The 25614-nt window shown below is 33.9% G+C and overlaps 5 protein-coding genes and 1 long non-coding RNA gene across 7 annotated transcripts in view; 3 read left to right on the forward strand and 3 right to left on the reverse strand.

Moving 5' to 3' along the window:
- The window catches only part of LOC142220323 (uncharacterized), a 15018-nt gene extending 2536 nt beyond the window's left edge, over positions 1-12482 (forward strand). The window contains exons 2-3 of the long non-coding RNA XR_012717858.1: positions 9884-10502; positions 11192-12482. This is a non-coding gene — a long non-coding RNA (uncharacterized LOC142220323). The remainder of the gene's footprint in view (positions 1-9883; positions 10503-11191) is intronic.
- A 1761-nt stretch (positions 12483-14243) lies between these two features.
- Positions 14244-16561, reverse strand: Atu (Another transcription unit). The gene is made up of 3 exons (XM_075289380.1): positions 16413-16561; positions 16275-16356; positions 14244-16219 (listed from the first exon to the last, which is right to left on the reverse strand). Exons 1-3 carry the CDS (start codon positions 16441-16443, stop codon positions 14302-14304), a joined length of 2031 nt encoding a protein of 676 aa, XP_075145495.1. The 5' UTR covers positions 16444-16561; the 3' UTR covers positions 14244-14301.
- Positions 16562-17260: 699 nt separating this feature from the next.
- PSMG1 (Proteasome assembly chaperone 1) lies at positions 17261-18271 on the forward strand. Its single transcript, XM_075289399.1, has 3 exons — positions 17261-17432; positions 17494-17918; positions 17978-18271. Exons 1-3 carry the CDS (start codon positions 17332-17334, stop codon positions 18154-18156), a joined length of 705 nt encoding a protein of 234 aa, XP_075145514.1. The 5' UTR covers positions 17261-17331; the 3' UTR covers positions 18157-18271.
- Positions 18210-19621, reverse strand: Hpf1 (Histone PARylation factor 1). Its single transcript, XM_075289390.1, has one exon. The coding sequence runs from the start codon at positions 19554-19556 to the stop codon at positions 18276-18278; it is 1281 nt and encodes a 426-aa protein (XP_075145505.1). The 5' UTR covers positions 19557-19621; the 3' UTR covers positions 18210-18275.
- A 795-nt stretch (positions 19622-20416) lies between these two features.
- Positions 20417-22502, reverse strand: Rpn5 (regulatory particle non-ATPase 5). Of its 2 annotated transcripts, none has more exons than XM_075289385.1 (5): positions 22351-22502; positions 21726-22280; positions 21191-21669; positions 20979-21135; positions 20417-20918 (listed from the first exon to the last, which is right to left on the reverse strand). In XM_075289385.1, exons 2-5 carry the CDS (start codon positions 22269-22271, stop codon positions 20613-20615), a joined length of 1488 nt encoding a protein of 495 aa, XP_075145500.1. In that variant the 5' UTR covers positions 22272-22280; positions 22351-22502; the 3' UTR covers positions 20417-20612. The 2 variants fall into 2 exon arrangements, with proteins under 2 accessions (XP_075145500.1, XP_075145501.1); XM_075289386.1 differs by having other exon boundaries at positions 21191-21665; positions 21722-22280.
- Positions 22503-23312: 810 nt separating this feature from the next.
- Hat1 (histone acetyltransferase 1) lies at positions 23313-25614 on the forward strand. Its single transcript, XM_075289403.1, has 4 exons — positions 23313-23593; positions 24181-24682; positions 24745-25102; positions 25164-25614. The coding sequence occupies exons 1-4, from the start codon at positions 23527-23529 to the stop codon at positions 25452-25454; spliced, it is 1218 nt and encodes a 405-aa protein (XP_075145518.1). The 5' UTR covers positions 23313-23526; the 3' UTR covers positions 25455-25614.

Below are 25614 nucleotides of genomic sequence, written 5' to 3' on the forward strand. Positions count from 1 at the left end.
CCTAGTCTGCCGTGGGAGGTCTGTTTCCTCCGGTGCTATGGGTGTTGGTCGGACTACGAGAGCAGAATTAACCTTCCACTGCGTATCACTAGTCTGCGGTGTCCTTACTGGAGCTGCATAGTTTACCACTGACCGGCCAATTGTCTTATAGGTAGTTAACAAGGCTTCTTTGTCCGCACCCCAAGTACTGCCGGCAAGTGACCTGAGGAACTTGTTTCTACCACGGAGTTTATTACAAATTGCAGTGGCATGGGCAGACGACCTGAAAATGCTGTCGAATGGGACCCCAAGAATCTTGGGGTAATTTGTTGTCGGAATTATTTCGTAATCGACACTAATATTCAACTGCCTGCGCTCTTCTGCCGTCCATGTAGTGAATAGTGTGGCTGAGGATTTGGTGGGGGATATCCTCAAGTTCCTCGCAGTGAAATAACTGGTTAGATTAGCGATGTAGAAAATTTTCTATAGAAATAAATTTTGACAAAATTTTCTATAGAAATAAAATGTTGACAAAATTTTCTATGGAAATAAAATTTTGACAAAATATTCTATAGAAATAAAATTTTGACAAAATTTCCTATACAAAATTTTGTTTTTTAATAATTCTGTTTATTTGCAATCTATTTTTCTACAAAACATTAATCAATTTTTTTGTCGCAATTTTATTTATAAATAAAATAGAAATAAAATTTTGATAAAATTTCCTATAGAAATGTAGGATGGCAACCTTGTTGCATACAAAGACAGACAGTGAACAGTAACTTGACGCTTACTAGTACTTGTACAGCCTTCCTCAAGAACACTCTCTTTTAGACCGTGAACGAGAAAAGAAGTAGTCTTTAAGCATAATTTTAAGTGAATTAACTCCTCCTTTATTATTTTTACTACTTGTAAGGAAATTATTCAATAAACTTCATTATAAATAAAAATCAAAAGAAAGTTTCCTACAAACTTTGGGGGCTCGACCGAGGATAAAGGAGTCGAGTAGTATTGAATTGTGTGGTGAAAAGACTAAGAAGCTGAGACGAAAAAAAAAGAAAAAGCTTATGTTTGTTAATTAAAGAGACTCGACCAAAAAGAATTTTGTGAAGTGGTGAAAAAAGAAGCAATTATAAAAAGTAACATAGTAAAACTCTGTGTTAAGCATAGTAAGACAATAAAGAACCAACAACAATAAAAAGTTTGCTATTGAGTTGTGAAATTCACTGAAACAAGAACCTCGAAGGCATTTTGCGCGAGCATGCACAGACAGTCTTGTTGTGAAATTCAGATTGAAGCTAAGGCGATCACTAACATCGATGGACATATGTGTGTGTATGAGTGAAGCACAAGTAGTTGGTTGAAAACGTCGTTACTTTTTGAAAATAAGGGTTGGTCGATATAAGAGAGAGACAGAGTGTGTGAGAGAGACCATTTTTTATGTGCATCACGCCATTGTATGTACACTAAAAAATAGAGTTTGTGTTGCCGAGACGAAAAAGTTTGAAAAAACGGCTGAGAAGTTTGCCGAAAATAAAGAAGAATCCAGAAAGAAGAAAACTGCTTAAGGGCGAAAAAGTTTTGTTGCTGTACTTGGGAAGAGCTTGTGAGCTGTATTGTGAAGGGCCGTGTTGCCGTAGTTGTGAAGAGCTATTTAGCTGTGTTGTGAAGAGCTTTTGTTAGCTGTATTGTGAAGGGCCGTGTTGCCGAGTTTGTGAAGAGCTTAATTGCTGTTGTCAAGAAGAAGAATTTTGCCGTGGTATTGAGAAGAATTTTGCCGTGGTACAGAGAAGTTTGCCGTGTTGAGAGAAGAGATTTTGTTGTGTGTGCGCAAAAGCAAAGACGCAAGCAGAACGGAGTGAAGGAAGCAGAGCTGTTTTGATGTCTATGTTGATTTATGCTTTGTAAAGACGAATTTAATTTTGTAGAGAATATTGGTGAGAGTATTCTAGTTTTATTTTGCTTTGTATAATTTTTGTATTTTAAATTGATTTTAATTATCTATATTTCCTAAAATTATTTTGTCAATTTTGATTTCATTATAAGTTAAATAATTGATAAAAATGTCGGACTGTGGAGGCTTTGAGAGGGAAATTAGCAGAGTTGGGATTAAGTACGCAGGGCTTAAAGGCCGAATTACAAGAAAGATTGTTAAGACATTTTGAGTTGGATTTACGGACTGAGATGACCGTTGACGATGGTGAGCGGCAAGATGACTGTAATTCCTTGGAGGACCAGAGCCCACTGCATGGCTTTGTTCGAGAAGATTCTGTTGCGAAGAGTATGTATACCCTAAAAGAAGTTAAAGATAGCCTGACTGAATTTAATGGAACTTCGTCACCCGATATTGACCAATGGCTACAAGAATTTGAGGAATTGGCCGAAATTGTTAGTTGGTCTAATTTGCAAAAATTTGTTTATGGTAAGCAATTGCTAATTGGTGCGGCAAAGTCATTCATACGAAGTCAAAGAGGTATAACCAACTGGGAGTTGTTAAAGCAGTCATTGTTAGCAGAATTTGGTTCGACGTTATCGGCGGCTCAAGTTCATAACAAACTGCGTAACCGACGTTTGCAGAAAGATGAGAGCTTGCTTGTTTATTTGTATAGCATGATGGAGATAGCAAAACAATCTGACGTAGACGAAAAAAGTATAATTGAATATTTCATTGAAGGTATTCCGGATTCCAGAGTCGGCAAGACAGTGCTATACGAGGCGAATGACATAAGGGGCCTTAAAAAGCAAATTTCGATTTATGAGAAAATTAGACAAAATCCTCAATCATTAAATAGAGCGAAATTTTCTAATTCGAGTGCTGCGAAGAATAATAGTGGACATGTCGAAAAGACGCAAGACCAGAGGAAATGTTTTAAATGCGGTGGAAAGTCACATTTGGCTAAAGATTGTTCTGTTAAAGATTACAAATGTTTTAAATGCCAAAAATATGGACATCGTTCATTTGAATGTGAAGAAGTGAAACAAGGACCTGAGACGAATGAGAAGAGACAAGCGAACATGGTGCAGAAAGGTTCGAATTTAATTTTTAAAGACGTGACTATAAAAGGCAAGAAGTTGTCTGCTTTAATTGATACTGGATGTGACATTTGCATAATGAGGTTTGATACGTTATTCCTACTTGGCGAAGTGAATTTTGTGCCAGAGAAAGTGGTGCTACGAGGCATAGGCGACAGTGGAATTGCTACGATGGGTCGTTTTAATTCTGAGATAATTATAGATGGCGAGAATTTCGATGTTACGTTTTATATCGTCGCTGAGCGTGACGTAAATCATTCGATAATGATTGGAAATAGCCTACTTTTGAGAACTGAAATGACCATGAAAGATGGAGAAATTACAATTCGAAAACCATCAGAGAGAAATCTATTTTTGGAAGAATTTGGTAGCATTTGCCTTAATTTTGAAGTAGACCACGGAGATGATGATGATGTTGATCTGGGTCATCTAGATGGAGACATTTTGACAAACGTGAAAAAATTAGTGAATGGGTATAAACCAAGAAGTGGTGTGAAAAGCCCGATTGAGATGAAATTGATTTTAAATGACGATACACCAATTTACCAACGCGCAAGACGAATGCCGATTTCCGATCAGGAAATAGTGGAGCAACAAGTAAAGCATTGGTTGCATGAAGGGATCATAGTGCCGAGCACATCAGAATATGCTTCCCCAGTGGTATTAGTTTCAAAGAAAGACGGGTCAAAGCGACTATGCTGCGACTATCGAAAGCTGAATGAGAAGATAATTCGAGATCATTTCCCAATGCCTTTAATTGACGATGTACTTGATAAGTTGCAGAGTGCCAAGGTGTATACGACATTGGATTTAGTGAATGGTTTTTTCCACGTACCTATGGAGAAGTCGTCTAGGAAGTACACATCGTTTGTAACGCACAATGGGCAATACGAATTTCGGTATGTCCCATTTGGCATTACAAATTCTCCTGCTGTGTTTACAAGATTTATTTTTGCTGTGTTACAAGATTTGATACAAGATGGTACGATAGTAGTGTACATGGACGATATCATTATTCCAGCCAAGGATATGATAGAAGGGTTGCAAAAATTGGAATTAGTTTTGGAGAGAGCGTCTTTGAGCGGATTAAAGATAAAGTGGAGGAAGAGTCAAATTTTGAGAACGAAAGTGCATTTCTTGGGATATGTCATAGAAGATAGTTCTATTAGGCCTGATGAGGATAAGATTATTTCAGTTAAGAATTTCCCAGTGCCGACTGATCGTAAGACCGTAGAACGATTTCTTGGACTAACGACGTATTTTCGAAGATTCATTTGTGAATATGCAATTATTGCGAAGCCGTTGACGGATTTATTGAGAAAGAAGACAACATTTAAGATAACCGATGAAGTTTTGGCTGCGTGTCAACAATTGAAAGATGCTCTTGTGAGTGCACCTGTGTTGAAATTATTTAATCCGAATGCTGTTACTGAGGTACATGCGGATGCGAGTAAGTTTGGATATGGTGCAATGCTTTTGCAGAAGGACTCAGAGGATCAGCAGATGCATCCGATACAATTTATGTGTCGAAGAACCAAGCCGTATGAAGAAAGGTACCACTCCTACGAGTTGGAAGTTCTTGCAATCGTAGAAGCTCTGAAAAAATGGCGCATTTATTTATTGGGGATACCATTTAAAATTATTACCGATTGTAACGCATTTAAGATGACAATGAGTAAAGCTGATGTTCCACCACGAGTTTCTAGATGGGCAATGTTTTTACAAGACTTTGATTACAAGATTGAACACCGATCCGGAACCAAGATGAGGCACGTAGATGCATTGAGTAGGGTGTCGTGTCTTTTGGTGGAGAGCAGTTTGAGTCATAGACTTAAAGATGCCCAGTTGAAGGACGAATGGACAAGAGCTGTAAGATCTGTTTTGGAGAAGGGTCCTTATGAGGACTATTATTTGAAGAATGGTGTAATTTTCAAAGACCCTACAACGGAATTAATAGTGGTTCCACATCAAATGGAAGACGAGATAATAACGATGGCGCATAAACAAGGTCACTTTGGGGTGACCAAGACAAAAGATTTAGTGCAAAAACAATATTTTATTCCAGGACTTACCCAGAAAGTTGAGAGGATCGTGCGAAGTTGTGTGCAGTGCATCATCACGGACGCTAAGAGTGGAAGAAAGGAAGGATTTTTGAATCCGATTGATAAAGAAGCCCGACCTTTGGAAACCTATCACATTGATCATGTTGGACCAATGGAAACGACGAGTAAGGCTTATAATCACATTTTAGTTGTTATAGACGCATTCACGAAGTTTGTGTGGCTTTATCCCACAAAGTCAACGGATACTAACGCTGTTTTAGAATGTCTAGAGAGACAGGCTGCTATATTTGGAAATCCAGTTCGGATAATTACGGATCGCGGGACAGCATTTACGTCCACGAATTTTGAGAAGTATTGCGAAGAAGCTGGAATACAGCATTTGATGATAGCGACAGGGGTACCTAGAGGCAATGGTCAAGTCGAGAGGATACATCGAATTGTAGTACCCATGATTGCGAAATGTTGCCAAGAAGACCCAAAGAGTTGGTATAAGCACGTCCGTAAAGTGCAGATGATGATAAATAGTACACCACCAAGAAGTACTAAGGTGTCACCATTCAAATTGTTAACCGGAGTTGAGATGAGACGTGAAGAGAACCCTGACTTGAGAGAAATTCTAGAAGCGGAATTGATGATGGATTTTTGCCAAGAAAGAGAGGAAGTGAGAGCTTCGGCAAGAGAGAATATAACCGCTATTCAGAATGAGAATTGCAAAACCTTCAATGAAAGACGAAAGCCAGAGACCGTGTATAAGGAGAATGATCTGGTCGCGATTAAGCGTACCCAGTTTGGTACTGGTTTAAAGCTGAGAGGTAAATTTTTGGGACCATACAAGATAACGAGAGTGTCACGACATGGAAGGTACGAAGTGGAGAAAGTCGGAGAGCATGAGGGACCCAACAGAACATCGACGGTAGCTGAGAACATGAAGCCGTGGGTTCTGCAATCCGGGGCGTATTGCCGTCAGGAGGGCCGGTTGTAGGATGGCAACCTTGTTGCATACAAAGACAGACAGTGAACAGTAACTTGACGCTTACTAGTACTTGTACAGCCTTCCTCAAGAACACTCTCTTTTAGACCGTGAACGAGAAAAGAAGTAGTCTTTAAGCATAATTTTAAGTGAATTAACTCCTCCTTTATTATTTTTACTACTTGTAAGGAAATTATTCAATAAACTTCATTATAAATAAAAATCAAAAGAAAGTTTCCTACAGAAATAAAATGTTGACAAAATTTTCTATAGAAATAAAATGTTGACAAAATTTTCTATGGAAATAAAATTTTGACAAAATATTCTATAGAAATAAAATTTTGACAAAATTTCCTATACAAAATTTTGTTTTTTAATAATTCTGTTTATTTGCAATCTATTTTTCTACAAAACATTAATCAATTTTTTTGTCGCAATTTTATTTATTTTTTTTTATTTAATTTTTTTTTTCAAAAAAAATAAAATTGCGACAAAATTTTCTATAAAAATAAAATTTTGACAAAATTTTCTGTAGAAATAAAATTTTGACAAAATTTTCTATAGAAATAAAATTTTGACAAAATTTCCTATAGAAATAAAATTTTGACAAAATTTTCTATAGAAAAAAAATTTGACAAAATTTTCTATAGAAATAAAATTTTGGCAAAATTTTCTATAGAAAACAAATTTGAAAAAATTTTCTATAGAAAAAATTTTTTGACAAAATTTTCTATAGAAATAAAATTTTGACAAATTTTCAAAAAAAAAAAATTATAACTGGGCTAGCAGAAATAACTTGTCCATTAATGTCAGTAAAACAAAGATCATGGCTTTTGAAAATCCCCGCCAGCCGATCACACTGAGAGATATTGTGATCCAAGACAATTTAATTAGTTTTAGTGACTCCATTATTTCTCTTGGGTTTCACATTGACCATAGACTTAAATTCGATTTCCATATAGCCAAGATATGTTCAAAAGTTAACTTCGTTCTGAAGAAACTATATAGTTTGAACGTTATTCTCCCGCTTCCTGTGAAACGAATGCTGGCGCATTCACTACTTATGCCACATATTTTATACGGTGTAGAGGTTTATATGGGGTCAAATAGATCAAGTTTGTCTAAACTTACTTCATGTTTCCATTCTCTGCTTCGTTTTGTATTCGGTAAAAACTGTAGACACAACTATTCACGCTTTGCTAATGAATTTCTGGGATGCTCGTTTGAGCGTTATCTTGATATTCGATGTCTTTGTTTTCTTTATGGTGTTTTGAAATCAGGTAAACCAGCATATCTTATATCTTATTTCCGGTTCTTGAGTACAACAAGGACCACTCAAATACGCATTGAACATTTCAACCATAATATTCTGGAGCGCTCGTATGCAATTCGAGTTACCAGACTGTGGAACTCCTTACCTCAAAACATAAAGCAATTATCGAATAGTGTTCATGTTTTCAAAAAAAAGTTAATATCCCATTTTTCTCACGAAGCTTAGCAGTTTAGTCATTGACAATCTCTGTCTCACACTTATTCATTATTTTTTTAGAAATGTGCATTGAGGATTTTGCTAGATTTTTAGATTTTTAAGTTTTTTTATAGTTTTAGAATTTTTCGTGTTAGTGCCTTAGCAATTTTTGATGTATGTAATTAATATTTTAAATCTCATTATTGCTCTACTTTATATATCTATCAACATATGGCCCATGGGGGCTCAGTTTGATTAAATAAATAAATATAAATATAAATAGATATAAAATTTAGCAAAAATTTGCTATAGAAATGAAATTTTGCCACAATTTTCGTTAAAACTTAAATTTTGAAAAAAAAATGCTATAGAAATGAAATTTTGTAAAAATTTTCTGTAGAAATCAAAAATAAAGTATTGTAAAAATTTCCTATAGAAATCAAATTTTGCTAAATTTTCTTATTCAAATTTTGCTAAATTTTCGTATACGAAAATTTGCAAAAAAAAAAAATCCTATAAAACTGATTTGCATTTTTGTTCAACACTGTACAAAGCTATGAATTTATTGCTATACAAAATTACTTTGCTTTCTTTCAAATAGGAACTGTAGTAGAAGCCATCTTTGATCATGGATGCTATGAACGCCATACACATATGAACCTATAAACATTTTGTGTTTTTATCATTGTAATAACTTTGCTATTTTTATCTCTTGTATTTTTCTTTCTTCACATTCGATTTGCTTTAATAAAAATATTCGTATCATAAAGGTTAAGGTGAATAATATTTTGTTTTGTGAAGATAGGTGGCAGACGTTGAGATTCATATGTAGTACGGTTTGAGGGTCAAAACAAAATGTACGTCATAGGAATTTGTAAAAAGTATGCACTAACAACATGGTTACATGGTTATCATATTGTGATCAGTAAAAATTTTCAATGATAAGCTAAAGTTGGAGGAATCATAACATTCCAATATAAATAATAAAGAAATAATGTAACAATTTAACAGGCAATTTAAAAATTTCATTTCGATAGGAAACTTTTGCAAACTTTTATTTCAATGGAAAATTTTTGCAAAATTTAATTTCTAAAGGACATTTTTGAAAAATTTCATTTCTATAGGAAATTTATGCAAAATTTCATTTCTATGTTATAGGAAATTTTTGCAAAATTTCATTTCTATGGGAAACTTGCAAACTTTAATTCCCATGGGAAATTTTTGCAAAATTTCATTTCTATGGGAAACTTTTGCAAACTTTAATTCCCATGAAAAATTTTTGCAAAATTTCATTTCTATGGGAAATTTTTGCAAATTCTCATTTCTATGGGAATTTTTTGCAAAGTTTCATTTCTATGGGAATTTTTTGCAAAATTTCATTTCTATAGGAAAATTATGCAAAAATTTCATTTCTATGGGAAACTTTTGCAAACTTTAATTCCCATGAAAATTTTTGCAAAGTTTCATTTATATGGGAAATTTTTGGAAATTCTCATTTCTATGGGAAATTTTAACAAAATTTCATTTCTATAGGAATTTTTTGCTAAATTTCGTTTCTATAAGAAATTTTTGCAAAATATCTTTTCTATTGGGATGGTTAATTTTTTCTCAAATGTTTGCAAAATTTCTTTTCTACAGGAATCGTTTTTTTTTAATTTCATTTCTATAGGAAATTTTGTTAAAATTTCACGTACATGGGAAAATTTTTCCAAAATTTCATTTCTATAGGAAGTTTTACAAATGTTCATTTCTATAGGAGAATTTTGCAAAATTTCATTTCTGTAGGATTATTTTTTTTGCAAAATCATTTCTAAAAAAAATTTTCGCTAAATTTCATTTCTATAGGAAAAATTTGCAAAATTTCATTTCTATGGAAAATTTTTGCGAAATTTCATTTCTATAGGAAATTTTTGCAAATTTTCATTTCTATGGGAAATTTTTGCAAAATTTCATTTCTAAGGGAAATTTTTGCAAAATTTCATTTCTGTAGAAAATTTTTGCAAAATTTCATTTCTATAGGAAAGTTTTGCAAAATATCTTTTCTAATGGCGTGGGAAATTTTTGTCAAAATTTCGTTTCTAAAAACAATTTTTGCAAAATTACATTTCTACAGGAATCTTTTTTTTTAATTTCATTTCTATAGGAAATTTTGTTAAAATTACACGTCCATGGGAAAATTTTTCCAAAATTTAATTTCTATAGGAAAATTTTGCAAGTGTTCATTTCTAGAGGAATTTTTTGCAAATTTTCATTTCTACACGGAAATTTTTGTAAATTAAATTTGGGAAAACATTTTTGAAATTTAAGATTATATATATAATTTGAACAAATATTAAATAAAGTAATAAAATATATTTTTTTATTTTAAAGGGTGATACGGTCAAAATTTGGTCAATATAAACTTGACGTATTTATTTCAATTTTGCATTTAAAAAATCTGAACACCCCTCATTTTGAAGGTGTGTGTATGTTGCTCCTATTTTGATTTTGGAATTCACTCTTCAGTTGTCAAAATGCCGTCCATACAAGAAGAGCAGCGTATCAAAATTTTGCTCGCGCATCGCGAAAATCCGAGCTACTCGCACGCAAAGCTGGCAAAATCGCTAAAAGTTGCCAAATCAACCGTTACAAATATAATTAAAGTGTTTGGGGAACGTTTGTCGACAGCCAGGAAGTCTGGATCGGGGGGAAATCGAAAACCGGAAGCCGCTGAGACGACAAAGAGAGTTGCCGGTATTTTCAATCGAAACCCTAACCTCTCTATCCGGATTGCCGCAAATAAGCTGGGTGTATCGTCTGCAACCGTGCATCGAGCCAAAAAACGAGCCGGACTATCGACTTACAAGAAGGTAGTGACTCCAAATCGGGATGATAAACAAAATACGACGGCCAAAGCGCGATCCCGGAGGCTGTACACGACGATGCTGACGAAAACAAAACAAAAATGCAAAGCAAAGGTGGATATGAAATGAATTCAATACAACTTCAGGTTAGTTATTTTCTTTGAATATGAATGATAAAGATAAAACCAAAAGGTTAAATTTTTTTTATATAGTGTATAGGGTAGCTAACACAAATATGTTACCCATTGAAATGACCCTGTTTTTTTTTTTTTGGTATAAAAACTATGTTGTTATTATTGGAATGTAAAAATGATGAGCACGAATGTAATTAGCCAGATTTTCGGCTCACACCATCGTTGCCAGAATTGTTTCACCAAAAATCGCTAGATTTGCTCAAAAATAGTTGAAAAAACTAAATATAAATAATTATTTCTATAGAAAATTTGGTCAAAATTTTATTTCTATAGAAAATTTGGTCAAAATTTTATTTCTATGGAAAATTTGGCCAAATCTTTATTTCTATAGAAAATTTTGTCAAAATTTGATTTCTATAGAAAATTTTGTCAAAATTTTATTTCAGTAGAAAAATTTCTCAAAATTTTATTTCTATAGAAATTTTTCTCAATATTTTATGTCTGTAGAAATTTTTGTCAATATTTTATTTCTATAGAAAATTTTTTCAATATTTTATTTCTATAGAAAATTTTTTCAATATTTTATTTCTATAGAAAAAATTGTAGTTCCGAGGAATTTCCAATTATTTGTTAACAGAAATTTAAATCTAAAAATTTAATCTATGATGATAATTTATAACTTATAAACTTTTTCTTTTCAGGCTTGCTGATAGTTTATTTATTAAGATTATACACCTATATATTGGGACTGTTGACCTAAAGTTAATTAGCACAGAGCATATTCCCTCCTGTCCAATGGCAATTTTTTAAAGCTTGCTCTGTAATGCAATCTTTCGCTTTTTACGTACTTGTTAAGCAGCCTCTATACTTGTGTGTAAGATCTTTAGGTAATAACAAGCACATATATATATATTTCGTAGATATTTTAGCGCAAAACTATATATAAACATGTTTATATACACTCATATATATTATATAACAAAAGTGTTGTGTTGGAAAATCGGAAAGATAAGAAAGAAGAAAAAAAAAACGTTAAATCAATTTGGCCTTTATTAAAAAATCTAAAATAATTAATGAAAATGTTCTAAACATTTTCTAACTTTTGTTAACAATAACAAGATATATATTACTTTAAATATTTCTATACTCGACTGGAAAATGATGATATAATAACATATTTTTTACATCTTGGGCTCGCGTCCCAAATAAAGTGTTCAAAAGTAGGTTCTCAAAAATCAAAGTAAATCAGATCAAGTTAACAGATCTCCGTATTATACTTTAGAACATCACAAGTCAATTTTGCGATCAATAAAAAATGAACCTAATCTACGTACACATATACATACCAGTACCATAGTCTGATGTTTTTTACTTAAAATTTATTTGTCTTTACTGGATGGATGTGTAAAGCAAATAAAACAAACGTGCACAATCAATATATTTAATTCTTTTTTTTTTAAATATAATAGTCTGAAAACAATAAGCATTAAATTTGAACAAAACTATGTAAAAGCAAATGTATAAATTTTATCTAATACTACCTCTAGCATTAAGAGACAATTTAATATTTTTTTTTTTATTGAATTTTGTGTTTTTTTATAAATTTTTATTTATTTATTTAACAAATGTTTACAAAAACAAATATTAAAACATAATAGAAATGGAGAAAAACAGCAAACAATCGTAGAAAATGAAATGTGTTATAATTCATTTACTTACTAAATTAAATACATCATAAATTATGTACATAACAAATCCATTAATTCCCTGCCTCCAAATACAGCCTCTATATGATCACAAATCAAGAAAATATTTCAAATAACTAAAGAATTTTGAATTTTAGTTTTGTCTGTATCTCATATAAGGCCGTAAGGAAAATGTAACATTAAAAAAAATATCCATATATAAATGTTAGTTTTAAATTTATAATATAATAGACTTTATAGAAAATAAATTAAAAAATAAAAATAATTTAAATTATTGAAAAAAAAATCATGTTTTAATTTATGCAATCAACTGTAGCTACTACAGGAATGAGCGGACAATGGCAATTACTTAGGTTTCAAGTTTATTTATTTTATTCCCGTCAATGATTTCCGAAGAAGATCGAATTTTGTCAAAATTTTATTTCTATAGAAATTTTTGTCCTATATTTTGACAAAATTTTCTATAGAAATAAATTTTTGACAAAATTTTCTATAGAAAATTTTGACAAAATTTTCTATAGAAATAAAATTTTGACGAAATTTTCTATAGAAATAAAATTTTGACAAAATTTTCTAAAGAAATAAAATGTTGACAATATTTTCTATAGAAATAAAATTTTGACAAAATTTTCTAAGCAATAAAATTTTGACAAAATTTTCTATGAAATAAAATTTTGACAAAATTTTCTATAGAAATTTATAGAAATAAAATTTTGAAAAAATTTTCTATAGAAATAAAATTTTGACAAAATTTTCTATAGAAATTTATAGAAATAAAATTTTGACAAAATTTTCTTAGAAATAAAATTTTGACAAAATTTTCTATAGAAATAAAATTTTGACAAAATTTTCTATAGAAATAAAAATTTTTACAAAATTTTCTAAAGAAATAAAATGTTATTGTTGTTTTTGATCTCAGCTTAAAGCCATGCATTGACTAAACTACAAGTGTAGCTTAACCAACAGAGGAAAAGTATGCTTGTCAAAATTATTTGGGACAAGCATACTTTTCCTCTGTTGGTTAAGCTACACTTGTAGTTTAGTCAATGCATGGCTTTAAGCTGAGATCAAAAACAACAATAACGATTGAAGAGAAGCCAACAATAACAAACAAAACGAATGAAATAAAATGTTGACAAAATTTTCTATAGAAATAAAATTTTGACAAAATTTTCTATAGAAATAAAAATTTTGACAAAATTTTCTAAAGAAATAAAATGTTGACAAAATTTTCTATAGAAATAAAATTTTGACAAAATTTTCTAAAGAAATAAAATTTTGACAAAATTTTCTATAGAAATAAAATTTTGACAAAATTTTCTATAGAAATAAAAATTTTGACAAAATTTTCTAAAGAAATAAAATGTTGACAAAATTTTCAATAGAAATAAAATTGTGACAAAATTTTCTATAGAAATAAAATTTTGACAAAATTTTCTATAGAAATAAAATTTTGACAAAATTTTTTATAAGAATAAAATTTTGACAAAATTTTCTATAGAAATAAAATTTTGACAAAATTTTCTATAGAAATAAAATGTGGATATAATTTTCTATAGAATAAAAATTTGACAAATAAAATGTTGATACAATTTTTAATACAAATTAAATAGGAATCTATTGTCTTCCAAACCCCTGCCGTGTGTGTCGCCCTTAATGCCGTCCTTATTCTCTCATCGCCGATCAAGTGGTCAACTGGTTGTATTTCTTTCCTGAAATCGAACCGAATGGGCAAGGCCTGTTCGGATGGCACCCTCCTGGATGTAGCATGGTTTGGGTGGTTTACCCCTCTGCACTTTATCAGGTTCTGGTGGATGAGATGAAGAAGATTCACGACTTTTGCTATGTTGTAATGTCGCATTTCCCTTTTAATTCAAATATTAATGTCCAATTGTTTTTCGTTAAATTTATTAGAGTAACATCAAAAATCGTTTGTATTGATATTCAAAAAAATCGATTTAGAAGATTACAAAAAGTCCACTTCGACTATTGAACCATCTGTATCACCTTCTAAGCCTATCAAATCAATTGAAGTCAACGCCACACATTTGTCATAATTATTTATTAAAAGCTATAATTATTCCAATGTATTTTCTAAATATACTTCACTCACTTCCACTGCCGCTGCCACTACCGCTACCACTTCCCGAGTGACCACTCTTACTGCCATCATCATCATCACTACCACCGCTATGATCGCTTCCGCGCTCTACATCAGACTCACTGTCCGAATCCCGTAAAGCTTTGACAACTTTTGTTTTATCAACATGCTTCTTACTACGCCTGCCCTCGAAATCGGAGCCTTCATCCTCATCGGACGAATATATGGCAGAAGCTTTTTGATCACCGCTGCCACCACCGCCGCCGCCAGATCCTGACGAAGTTGCAGGATTGGTTTTTTTATTGTATTTGTTCTTGATGGCACTCAATGAAATTACATTTTCATCATCGCTACCCTCGTCGTGATGATATCCACCACTTGCCGATGTACCATGGGTATCTTGTCCCTTCTTTTTACTCTTCGGTGTTGGTTTATTCTGTGTACGCATGGCTTGTCGTAGTTTCTCCTCTTCCTTTTTAAGATTATACAAACGATCCTGTGTCGGATCTTTACCAACTTGGGTAAGGATTTTAATACCAGATACTTTCTGGGATCGATCTGCCAATGACATTGTCATCTTCTTGTGTGTAAATGATTCCGTCGAATGAGGACGGAATGTTAACTTTGTGCGAAAAACTGCCTGTCCCTGGAGACCTGTACCTTGACGTATGAACATGTGATTGTGATCACCATGTAGTGGCTGGCGGTAGACATCGAATATTTCATTACCCAAATGCAATGACATGCTTCCATCGGACCATCGCACAAATCGAGCATTCGACTCTTTGATCATGTCACCATCATTGTTCATGTATTCGCGCCAGCGAATTGTGTTACTAACTTTCAATTTGATACGTTGGCGACCCTCTTCATCCATTGTCTCCTCTTCGTCAATTTCGTCTTCATATGTTTCGGGATCAAAAGGCCTTGTGTCCACAGACAAGAAATTTGGCAATTTTACAAAATGTATCTCACGCCCCAAATCTGTTACTATACGAGGAATCTCAACATCAATGCGTGTTTCCGGTATGGGTTCGGGTTCGTCTTCCTTCTGTTGTTCCCCAATACGTTCGGCAGAACGTGATCTAGCTCGTGATGCAGACCTAGAGCGCGGCGTACGTGATCTTGACCTAGATTTGGTCCTGGACCTTGAAGCTCTGGATGATGATCTTGATGCTGTTCTTGATCTCGACCTCGACTTTCGTGATCCTTTTTCAGAACCGCTATCCGATTTATCTTTCTCATCTTCAGACATACTAATGTCATCGGCATCGCCAAAAATATCTTGGGCATCTATTTTCTTGGCATCATCTTCAGGTTCGCTATCATCGGAATCTATGATACGAGATTTCTTATTCTTCGAAGGAGACTCTTTTCCGCCCTCCTCGTCTTCCGATCCACTTGATACAGCTTTACGCTTACTCTTGGCCTTTTCACCGCCAAAATCACTGCCCGATTCTGAACCACTACGGGATCTCCTTTGTGGTGTACCCGAACGACTGCGAGACCCACTGCGTGAGCGGGGTGTTTGTGAACGGCTCCGGGATTGCCTGTCATCGATTTGAAGATTCGGTGATTGTGATCTTGATTCCTCTTCATTTTCAGGATTTGTCGCAGTCTTGTTGGGAGCCGGGGAACCACTTGGAGAGCGTCTGCTTTTGCCAGATTTATGAGAAGTTTTTGAATGTTGACTTCCTGCCGAATTAGAGCGATTGCTGTGGGGCGTACCAGAACGTGAACGAGATTTGCGATCACTGCTAGCGCTGCCAGAACGAGAGCGAGATCTTGATTTGGATCTTGAGCGGGAATGAGACCTAGACCTTGAACGTGATGGAGATCGTGAACGTCCAGTTGCAGACCCGGCGGGAGTTCCAGAACGGGATCTATCGGATCCACTTCCAGACTTACGGGATGCAGGAGATCTAAAAACACATTGGCTATAAATACCGAGTAACGTTGAAAGAGGCCTTAACTTACCCGGCATTGCTTGCTTTTGCTGGACTATTGCTGCGACTGCGGCTCCCACGACTGCTACTTGAGTCCGAATCGGATCCAGACCCTATAAAAGATTATATTCTGTGAAGTACTCTAAAATACTTAATAAAAAAGTCCTACCACTATCGTTTTCCGTATTGTTAAATCCCATTTTTTTGTTCCAAATCTATATATTCACGCAAAACCAAACGAAATATGACAACTACAATGTTCAAATTAGTGAAGAGAGCGTATGGCAACGCAGAAGAAATTTAGTAATCATCAGGGTTGCCATTTATCCGATCGGACCACAATTGGTTCAAAATATTATTAAATATTAAATTTTGTTCGATGGTCGGAATTTGGATGATTTTGGTCAAATCGGTAATTTTTCAAAATTTTGACAAAATTTTCTGTAGAAATAAAACTTTGACAAAATTTTCGATGGAAATAACATTTTGACAAAACTTTCCGTAGAAAAAAAAATGTAGGCTAAATTTTCTATAGAAATGGAATTATGACAAAATTTTCTAAAAAAAATAAATTTTGACAAAATTTTCGATAGAAAAAAAATGTTGACAAAATCGTCTATAGAAATAAAATTTGGAAAAAATTTTCTATGGAAATAAAATTTTGACAAAATTTTCTATATAATTAAAATTTTGTCTCTTTGGCCTAAGACACGCTTCAGGGTATAGTTAATAAATTTCTTCATAAATGTTTATTGTAAATATTTGCATGTATAATTAATGCGAATTTATACAAAATATTTGGTTTTGTCTCCTTTTTTTTTGCCGTAATTCTTTTACGACTATTCATATGTGTTTCGCATATATGATACCGAAGAAGAATCTTTAGCGCCATCTACACTATATATCGTGCATTTACTCTCTGAGTAAAAGAGCGCAACAGTGTTATGTACAATTGCTTTGCTGCGTTACATCGACACTAACTGTATACTTTCAATCCCAGATTAAACGTACTCCGCATGACTTGTGCGTTTGTTTATTTATTCAGCTAGTAGGCGCAGATTTGTTGCTCTCTTGGTTATTACTTAAAAATGGGTTGTCCAATGGGATTCGGTGAATTAAATATCCCTTCGTCGAGAGCGTTTTGGGACGATTGCGATGAGGATGAATGTCCAAAAACTGAGGCAGAGAAGTGAGCTATTTGTTAACCAAAAATTAGTTCGATTCCAAATTTTAACGATAATTTCGTATAGATTACAGTTGAAATATGAATGCTCTCCAGAGGGAGCCGAATGGAAAAATCCGAAAATGATGTTTATTCTTGAAGGGCCAAATGTGGCTGCATTTGGTGAAGGTACTCTTCTACTAAACGATAGTAAAAAGGTAGCTTCAATTCCGAGCAAAAGTTCTTCCCTTCATTATATTCCCAGTAAACAAATGTTAATAGCCATTGTGGAAGAAGATTTAGCAACAAGTGGTGAAATATGTGATATTCTGCTTTCTACATGCAAACCTCAAGACGTAATTACATTGACCATAAAACCAAAAGTAGATTACAAGAGTGAAAACATAGCCGCAGTAAGGGACACAATAACACTTTTAAGATCTATTGATGGAACTTTGAATCACATTGAAGCATTGGAAACACCAAATTTTATAGCTGGTGTTGCGGCAGGAAGTGAGTAGTGTTGTAGATTTGTTATCCCATTCAATGGTTTTTTCTTTGTCTATTTACAGTATGTTCCTGGCGTTGTAATGAGAAACTAAAATCCCAATCATACATCGCTTACACCGATAATCTTGCTATGGATTCGATGGCCGCAAAGCCCATATTGAAACTTCTAAATGATTTAAATATTGAATATTCCAATTCTTATAAGCCTAAGAAACGAGATGACTCACATTTGTATATGTAACAGAGATAGCACTTTACGAAATTGTTATCCACTTGTTGTGAAACTAGTTCGGGTTTTGGGTTCCAAATGCAAAATATAAAAAATTTAGACTTTATTAAATATTCCCAGAAAACAATCTCTTATTTATCGAATTCAAACATGCTTAAATTTAATCCTTTAGATCTTTGCTCCAAATGCGCCTTTGAAATGGCTATAAACTGGGGACGATGAAGCAATGAGTAGGCTTGCACCAATAATGAGCTTATTAACATGTGCAACTGGGTATGTCCGCTACAAAACAAGTCAATGCCTAGTTCTAGGGCTGTGCCAAAGTCACATTCATCCACCGCTATGCTGGCAGCGGTTACTATGGGCTGTAATTTTTCCATAACAGCATTTTTAACTGTGTCATTTGGATCCGTTGCAGACGAACCAGCCGTTTCAAACAGTTTTAAGATTTTCTTTAACTCTGCATCACTTTCAATGAGTGGTCTGTAGCCCAATTGTGTTTTGGCCTCATAGGGAACTACAATGCCAGCACGATGAAATGTTTTGCACACAACTTTGGAATTTCGTTTCCTACGTACTTGTTCGAGTGTGTCAATGTGGACCTCATTCGTTCCTATGAACTTCTGCAAAGATTTCTTCGTACTTGCCACTGTAGCGGCGGTAAATGGAGTAGCCTTAAAATCTTTATCCAAGTAATTAATAAAAGCATCAAAAATACTGGCAGCAATAAATTCAAATTCACAGTTCTTGGACGAGTCATTGCGAGCTATGAGTAAAGTCTCTTTATCGTGGGGATCATCACGCCAATATCCATAATGTACCCCAGATCCCTTAAGGACAAATACTGTTTGAAATTCCGCTGGATCGTAGAAAAAACGCCAATGCCTAAGATAGTCTCCGGGCTCATGCAACTTGGCCTTGTTAAATCTTCCTGCCATAAACTCGAATGGTCCAACGGCCAACAAATGAAATGTTTTCTCCAAATACTCAAGGATTTCTTCTCCTTTTGTATTGGGTTTCAATTGTTCTAAAAATTTCCAAAATGCATAGAAATCTGGTGGCATTTCCACCAGAAACTTATGCCGTATGAATTCGTGGCTCTGCAATAAATTGTCATACTCCTGTTGCTCAGACAACTTAATGCGTTTTTGTAAAAGTGCCATGTAATCCTTACCACTAATATTCGATAGGGCTTCTTTTCGCAAATGATCTGTTTCGTACTTATCCTTTGGGGGTTCCATTTCCTTGGACACGGCAGATGACTCAGCTTTCTCCATTTCCGAAGATCTGCGTTTGGGTGGTGGGTTTTCTTTTTTCGGAGATTTCTTTTCCTCGGGATGATTATATTTTTCTAGATGTTGTTCATTCCTTTGATAACATTTATCCCAATATTTGCAATCTTCTTTCGGCATCTCAATTATTTTTACCGCCTTGTGTTGTTTCGCTTGGGATAAAAATTGCAAAATGTCAGCTGATTGTTGTTATGGGAGATTTAGACGAACAATTTCGAAGCCTACTATGCAGCTCTGTCAAAAACCCTTGATGCATGCCGATAAGGCGGTTTCACCATGTATTTCCTAAGCTCGGTATGCAACTCGTGCGAAAATTACTGTTGCATGACAATAATACAGTTTTCCCATGTAATTTTTAGGGAAGAAAATGTGTAAGCAATCGACAACACCGTGTCTTGGTAGCAAAAGCACCAATGCCTGTCTTATGCGTAACGGAAATTTCGTAAGAAATGTATGGCTATATTTGCTAACAAGATTTCTGCGAGGCGTTGTGATCCATTGTTTACATTTTGCTCTCATAAGAAATACATGAGAAAACTGTGTTATCGATCTCCCCCGTTGTTCCCGCAAGAAATACATGGCAAAATTGTATTATTGGTTCACAAAAGAATTTATTTATTATAGGTGAGTATCAAGTTCGAGTTTAGCCGCTAAAATCGCAAAAGTGAAAACTAAATCAGTAAGAAAAATGCGTGAAATTATGCATATTTGTTGCAAATTTTATTATAACTTGATGGAGAAAAGCCCAAAGCAAATTTTCACAAAGTGTGTGTTCCTTAAAATGGATTATTAAAGAAAAGTAATCGTGAAAAAATTACGTTTTTAGCGGCTAAACTCGAACTTAATACCCACCTTATAAAACAAAAGCCTATTGGCCAATAACGTATTTCCGCTAAAAATACTCAAATTATCGAGTCTTTATAAACTTTTTTCTACCCATAATAAACAAAGTTTGCTCCCGCGGACTAAAATTAAAAAACTTGTCTTATTTTTTAATGATAGTTTACTGTTGTATATCATTCAATGAATACAAAAAAATAAGACAGTTTAAAGACTTTGTAACGAAATTGAAAAACGTCGTTACAATATGCATTTGTTGTTTATATGTTAATGAACTTAAATGTTACTACCAGTGAATTTCTGCCGTGTGATTTATATAGTAAATTTGCATATAATCTAATCTTCCACAGTAATTCCCTTTACGGAATGAATGCATTCTTCTTTGTTTATTAAATGGCAGGTCTTATTGACCAATGACATTAGTTGACTGACATCATTGGACCATGCGTTTAGGACATCTGATGGACTCTTTTTGATGGTGAAGTAAATAATTTCTGCGGGACGATCTATTTTAACACGTATTGTGTCACTGTTTGCCAATTTCGACAAGTACTCCTCACAGCGGTTCGTAGGCAGATTCAACAATTCACTCATGCGGGTCAAATGCAAACGGGAGTAATACATAGCAATAATGCGAATATTCTAAAAAGAAAATAGTTTGTAGGAATTGTCCTTGTCAAATTCTGTATATTATCGGCTTACATGTTCTATTAGTCGATCCTTGAGTTCAGCTATGCATTTTTTGCCATGTTTGGTGTTCTCCTGGAACATTTCATTTTCAGCTAAAACTGTGCCAAAATCATGGTTGAAGGTATCGAAATTAATCAATTCCTTAGACATAAATAGACGCAAAATTTCTCTAGAAAAAATATAGAAGTTATTTGATGGCTACATTACTATCTTTTTTATCTTACTTGTATACTGGAATATCTTCCAATTTTTTATTCTTTGACAAATGGGCCATCATATCGCATTGTTCATTATCATATGGGGCCAGAATGCAATATAAAACAGCACAGATAAGTTTCTCCTTAAGTTCTTTCTCTTGTTCTGGTGTTAGCTCCACAGGCGTGGGTACTTCGGGTTTCTTGGTTTCCTCTTCTTTTTCCTTCTTCTTTTTGTCATCGTCGCCCTTCTTTTTATCTTCATCCATAGGTTCGGGTTTGGGCTCAACAGGCTTTGGTGGCTCGGCAATTGCCTGATAATGGCGAGAAGTCTTCAAATAGGATGTGTCACGATCTAAGCTTATCATCAAATTGTAGAATTTCAATTTGAGATCATGCTGTGAGGGATCGTCGAAGAATTTTATACTAATTTTCTTGGCGATGATTTGTGTGGAAACGAAATCCTCTTTCAGCAGACATAAACGCATTTGTTCCAATATAAGCTCTACCTAAAATGTAAGTTAGCATATGGGTTCATTACGAAATTCTTTCTTTAAGAACTTGCCTTCTCTCTCTTGTCCATTGAGCCATATGTTTCCACCTGCAGTTCTTCCATAACAGCTGCAGCCCCGGGTATATCACCATCAGCCTCTTTAATGTCGGCCAATATCTTTGTCAATCGAGCCCTTTCAATTTCAACATAGATTTTTCCCTCTGTAACTGACCTCAATGTGTCGATTAATTTCAATTTTGTCTCCTTATCAGGAGTCTTATCCACGTAGCTGCAGCATTCTTGTATCATTTTGGAGACAGCCTGCTTCAATTGCGAACGCCGACGAACCAATAAAGTAACATATTCGTTTAAAGCATTCCAATTGCCAGCATCAAAACATAACTGACATATGGCCACCAATACCCGAGAACATGAGACCATGTCTGCCCCCAGTCTAGTTTGTTTTTCCAATGACAAAAGCATTTCAATAGCTTCATGGAATGAGTCGGGGTTCTTTTTAGCTAATTCCTTAGCAATGGGAATTTTTTCATCACAAGATGGAGCATAATCAACCTCCATTTTTTGAATGCGTCCTCCATCAAATAAATATGTGTCCATTTTGGCAATCTATGATATGGAAGGAAATTGGAATAAAGCTGTATCCTGAAAGCATAGCTATTTATCCTACTAATTTTACCTGTTCTAATTGGGTTCTATTACTGCAAATATGAATTAACAATAATTTTTTGTAACCTCCGGCTTTCGATTGAGTTCAGCAATAATTTTTGCTTTAATCATTCCACGGTTGTATATTTTAGTAGTAGCCAAATATTGTATGTTGTCAATGCATCAAACGTATGGTGTGGTAGATTAGTTCATTAGCGGCAACGTAAGTTATTAGTTTTGTTAAGGTATGTTAATTACTACGTTCACACAAGGTATTTCGTTTTTTGTGCGCCATACAATTTATGCATTTATTTTATTATTTTTATTATTTTTTTATTCATTTAATCAACCAACGCCTCTGTGGACTAAATGTTGATAGATTTGATACAATTCAAAGCAAATGGCTTAATTTGGACATCTGTTTATGGATTTTATAAGAAACACGATTCTTTAAGCTCGGTATGTAGCTCTAATTAAATTTCCTCTAACTATAAAAGATGCATAGTTACTAGCGCTAATATTTGTTCGAAAAGGCTCAATATTAACGGTTTCACAGATATTCCGCTCAAACGGTTTTCGTACGTAGTATAACAGCGAAAACGTGGCTCAAGATCGGGTGAGCACCTCCAAAGAAATTTCCGCTACCCATTAGAAATAGATTGTTGTTTTTGCAATCAAAATTTCCGGGCTTCAAGCAATGCTATATTTGCAAAAGAAATATCTGTGACACTTTGTTATCACTGGTTAACATTTTGTTCCCATAAGAAATGCATAGCAAAACTTTGTTATTGGCACGCAAAAGAATTTCCGATATGCTCTATGCGTAGGAAACATTGGAACAGTGTTATCGGTGCTTTCGAGAAAACATTATACCGTCAATTTGCAACGTAACGGCTTTGTTCTTATCTTCCAAGTTTGCCAGTTTTTAACGGCGTCAATTTTTACAATGCCGGTCCCGATATATGTCCTGAGGGTATAAGATTGTCTAACGGAGGGTACTTCTTCTTCTTAGGTGGAATCGTAGTATTGTATTTTCGTAAATTGAAAGAATTAATTTGGTTTTAATTTTGCTCAATAAAATAATAAAAGTGGTTTTGGGAACAATAAAATTCTATTACCCCAGGTACATAAGTGTTTGCCATAATTTTTTTTCTGCTTCGACCAAAACAACACATTTTGCGCGCCAAGATTGCAAAAGGAAGCGAAAATGGCTCACATAGAAGAATATCAAGATTTGGTTTTGGATGCTGTCGAATGTGTGGAGTTTAAACTGAGTAAGTAATTTCATTGTTAAAGATGTCGGAGCAACTGCAGTTTATGGGCCCCTCACCGAATTACTTAAAATTAATATATGTTGTGTTGTGTCATTCGGTGAGCTGATTCCAACAAAGTGACCCATATAGCCCTCCAAAGGGTCAATAAAAACTTGAAATATATCTCTTTTGTTTTTTGTCCAATCTAGACAAAATTGATATCATATGAAAATTTTTATTTTATTTCTATTTCTATTTATATCTCCCAAACTAAATTAAATATTAAAAAAATATTTTTTGCGTATAAAAGTTCACATGATACCACGTTTGTCTAGATTGGACAAAAAACAAAAGAGATATATCAAGTTTTTATTGACCCTTTGGAGGGCTATATCTCAAGACCCGGGTACTTCCCTCGGGTATGGGTCACTTTGTTGGAATCAGCTCACCGAATGACACAACATATATTAATTATAAGCAATTCGGTGAGGGGCCCATAAACTGCAGTTGAGCCAAGATGTCTGTATTATAATGGACCCCAGAAATTTTTATGGGTTTAGGGCTTAACCCAAACTTATATTAGTAGTAATATTATGTTCCATATTTAGTTCGATCCAAGACCGACTTGGAAAAGGATGAGTTGGCCTTTCATCCATTAATGGCACATCAGATATTTGGTGAATCTGAAAGTATTTTTGGATACCAAGCCTTGAAAGTAACCATTTTATATACGGCCGGCCCGTTGCATATTTATTTGGGTATTAAATATGACAAAAAAGTTGATGAGATTTCCAAAGGTGAGATTAAAGCTGACGACGTTGTCGCTACAATTGCTGAAAAGTTACCTGATGGCTGTTACTTCGTGAATATGGATGAATTTCTAAAGACTTTGGATAAAGCTGATAAATTTCAACCATTTGGTGAAAAATTGTCTGAAAGTAAACACACCGACGATGAGGGCAATGAAAGACATTTCGAGGTTTATCACTGCAACTTCAAGTATCCATCCTTCCTAAAATTTTTCTCACGTTTACAAACATTTGTACTATGGTTTGTTGATGCAGCTTCATATATAGATGTGGACGATCCCCAGTGGTCATATTTTGTTTGGTAAGTTGTTTTTTGTGAACCATCAATAATTGACATTGACTTGATTTATCTACCTTCCGTAGTTATGAAAAATATAAAAATGAAAATGGTGAAGAATTGTTTGCCACAGTAGGATATACCACCATATATGAGTATTATGCTTATCCCCAACATATACGACCTCGCATCAGTCAAATGCTTATTTTACCACCGTTTCAAAAATTGGGCATTGGTACTAAGATGGTGGAGACAATTTATTCATTCTATCATTCCCAAAAGAATGTCATTGATATTACAGTAGAGGATCCCTCTGACGATTTTCAACGTATGAGGAATTTTGTTGACTCTCGTCTTTGCATGAAACTGAAATCTTTCCAAAGGGACGAAATCAAAAAAGGTTTCACCAAAGACATGATTAAAGAGGCTAGAGAAACGTACAAGGTAATAATCAAAAAGTATATTCCTCCAAATGAATGTAAACAATCCAAAATTTTATTGATAGCTTAATCCCCGACAATGTCGCAAAGTATATGAGATTCTACGTTTGTATCATACAAATATTCATGATAAGGAAGACTATACAGCCTATCGATTGGATGTAAAGAAACGTCTAAATGCCGTCTATCACAAACAATTGAGTGACATTAAAAAAATGGAAAAGGCCAAAATGGATACTGAATGGTTACGTGCCCGTTTGCCAAATATGAAACAACGTATTGAACAACTGCAAGAGGAATATGAACAAGTGGAGAAAGACTATCAGCAAGTAATTCAAAAACTTCGTGAAATTTAATTGCCTTGGTATTCAAAACTTACGTGTTAATTTACTTATGCGTCCTTAAAATCTATTTGTATTTTTTTATTTTCTTTGTTTTATTTTTTCGTAAATTATTTAATAAAAAATTGTAATTATCACTTTGTGTGAAAAAAATATATATTTTGTTTAACTTAAA

Source organism: Haematobia irritans, chromosome 1 (genome assembly GCF_050003625.1).
Source record: "Haematobia irritans isolate KBUSLIRL chromosome 1, ASM5000362v1, whole genome shotgun sequence".
Classification (NCBI taxonomy): domain Eukaryota; kingdom Metazoa; phylum Arthropoda; class Insecta; order Diptera; family Muscidae; genus Haematobia; species Haematobia irritans.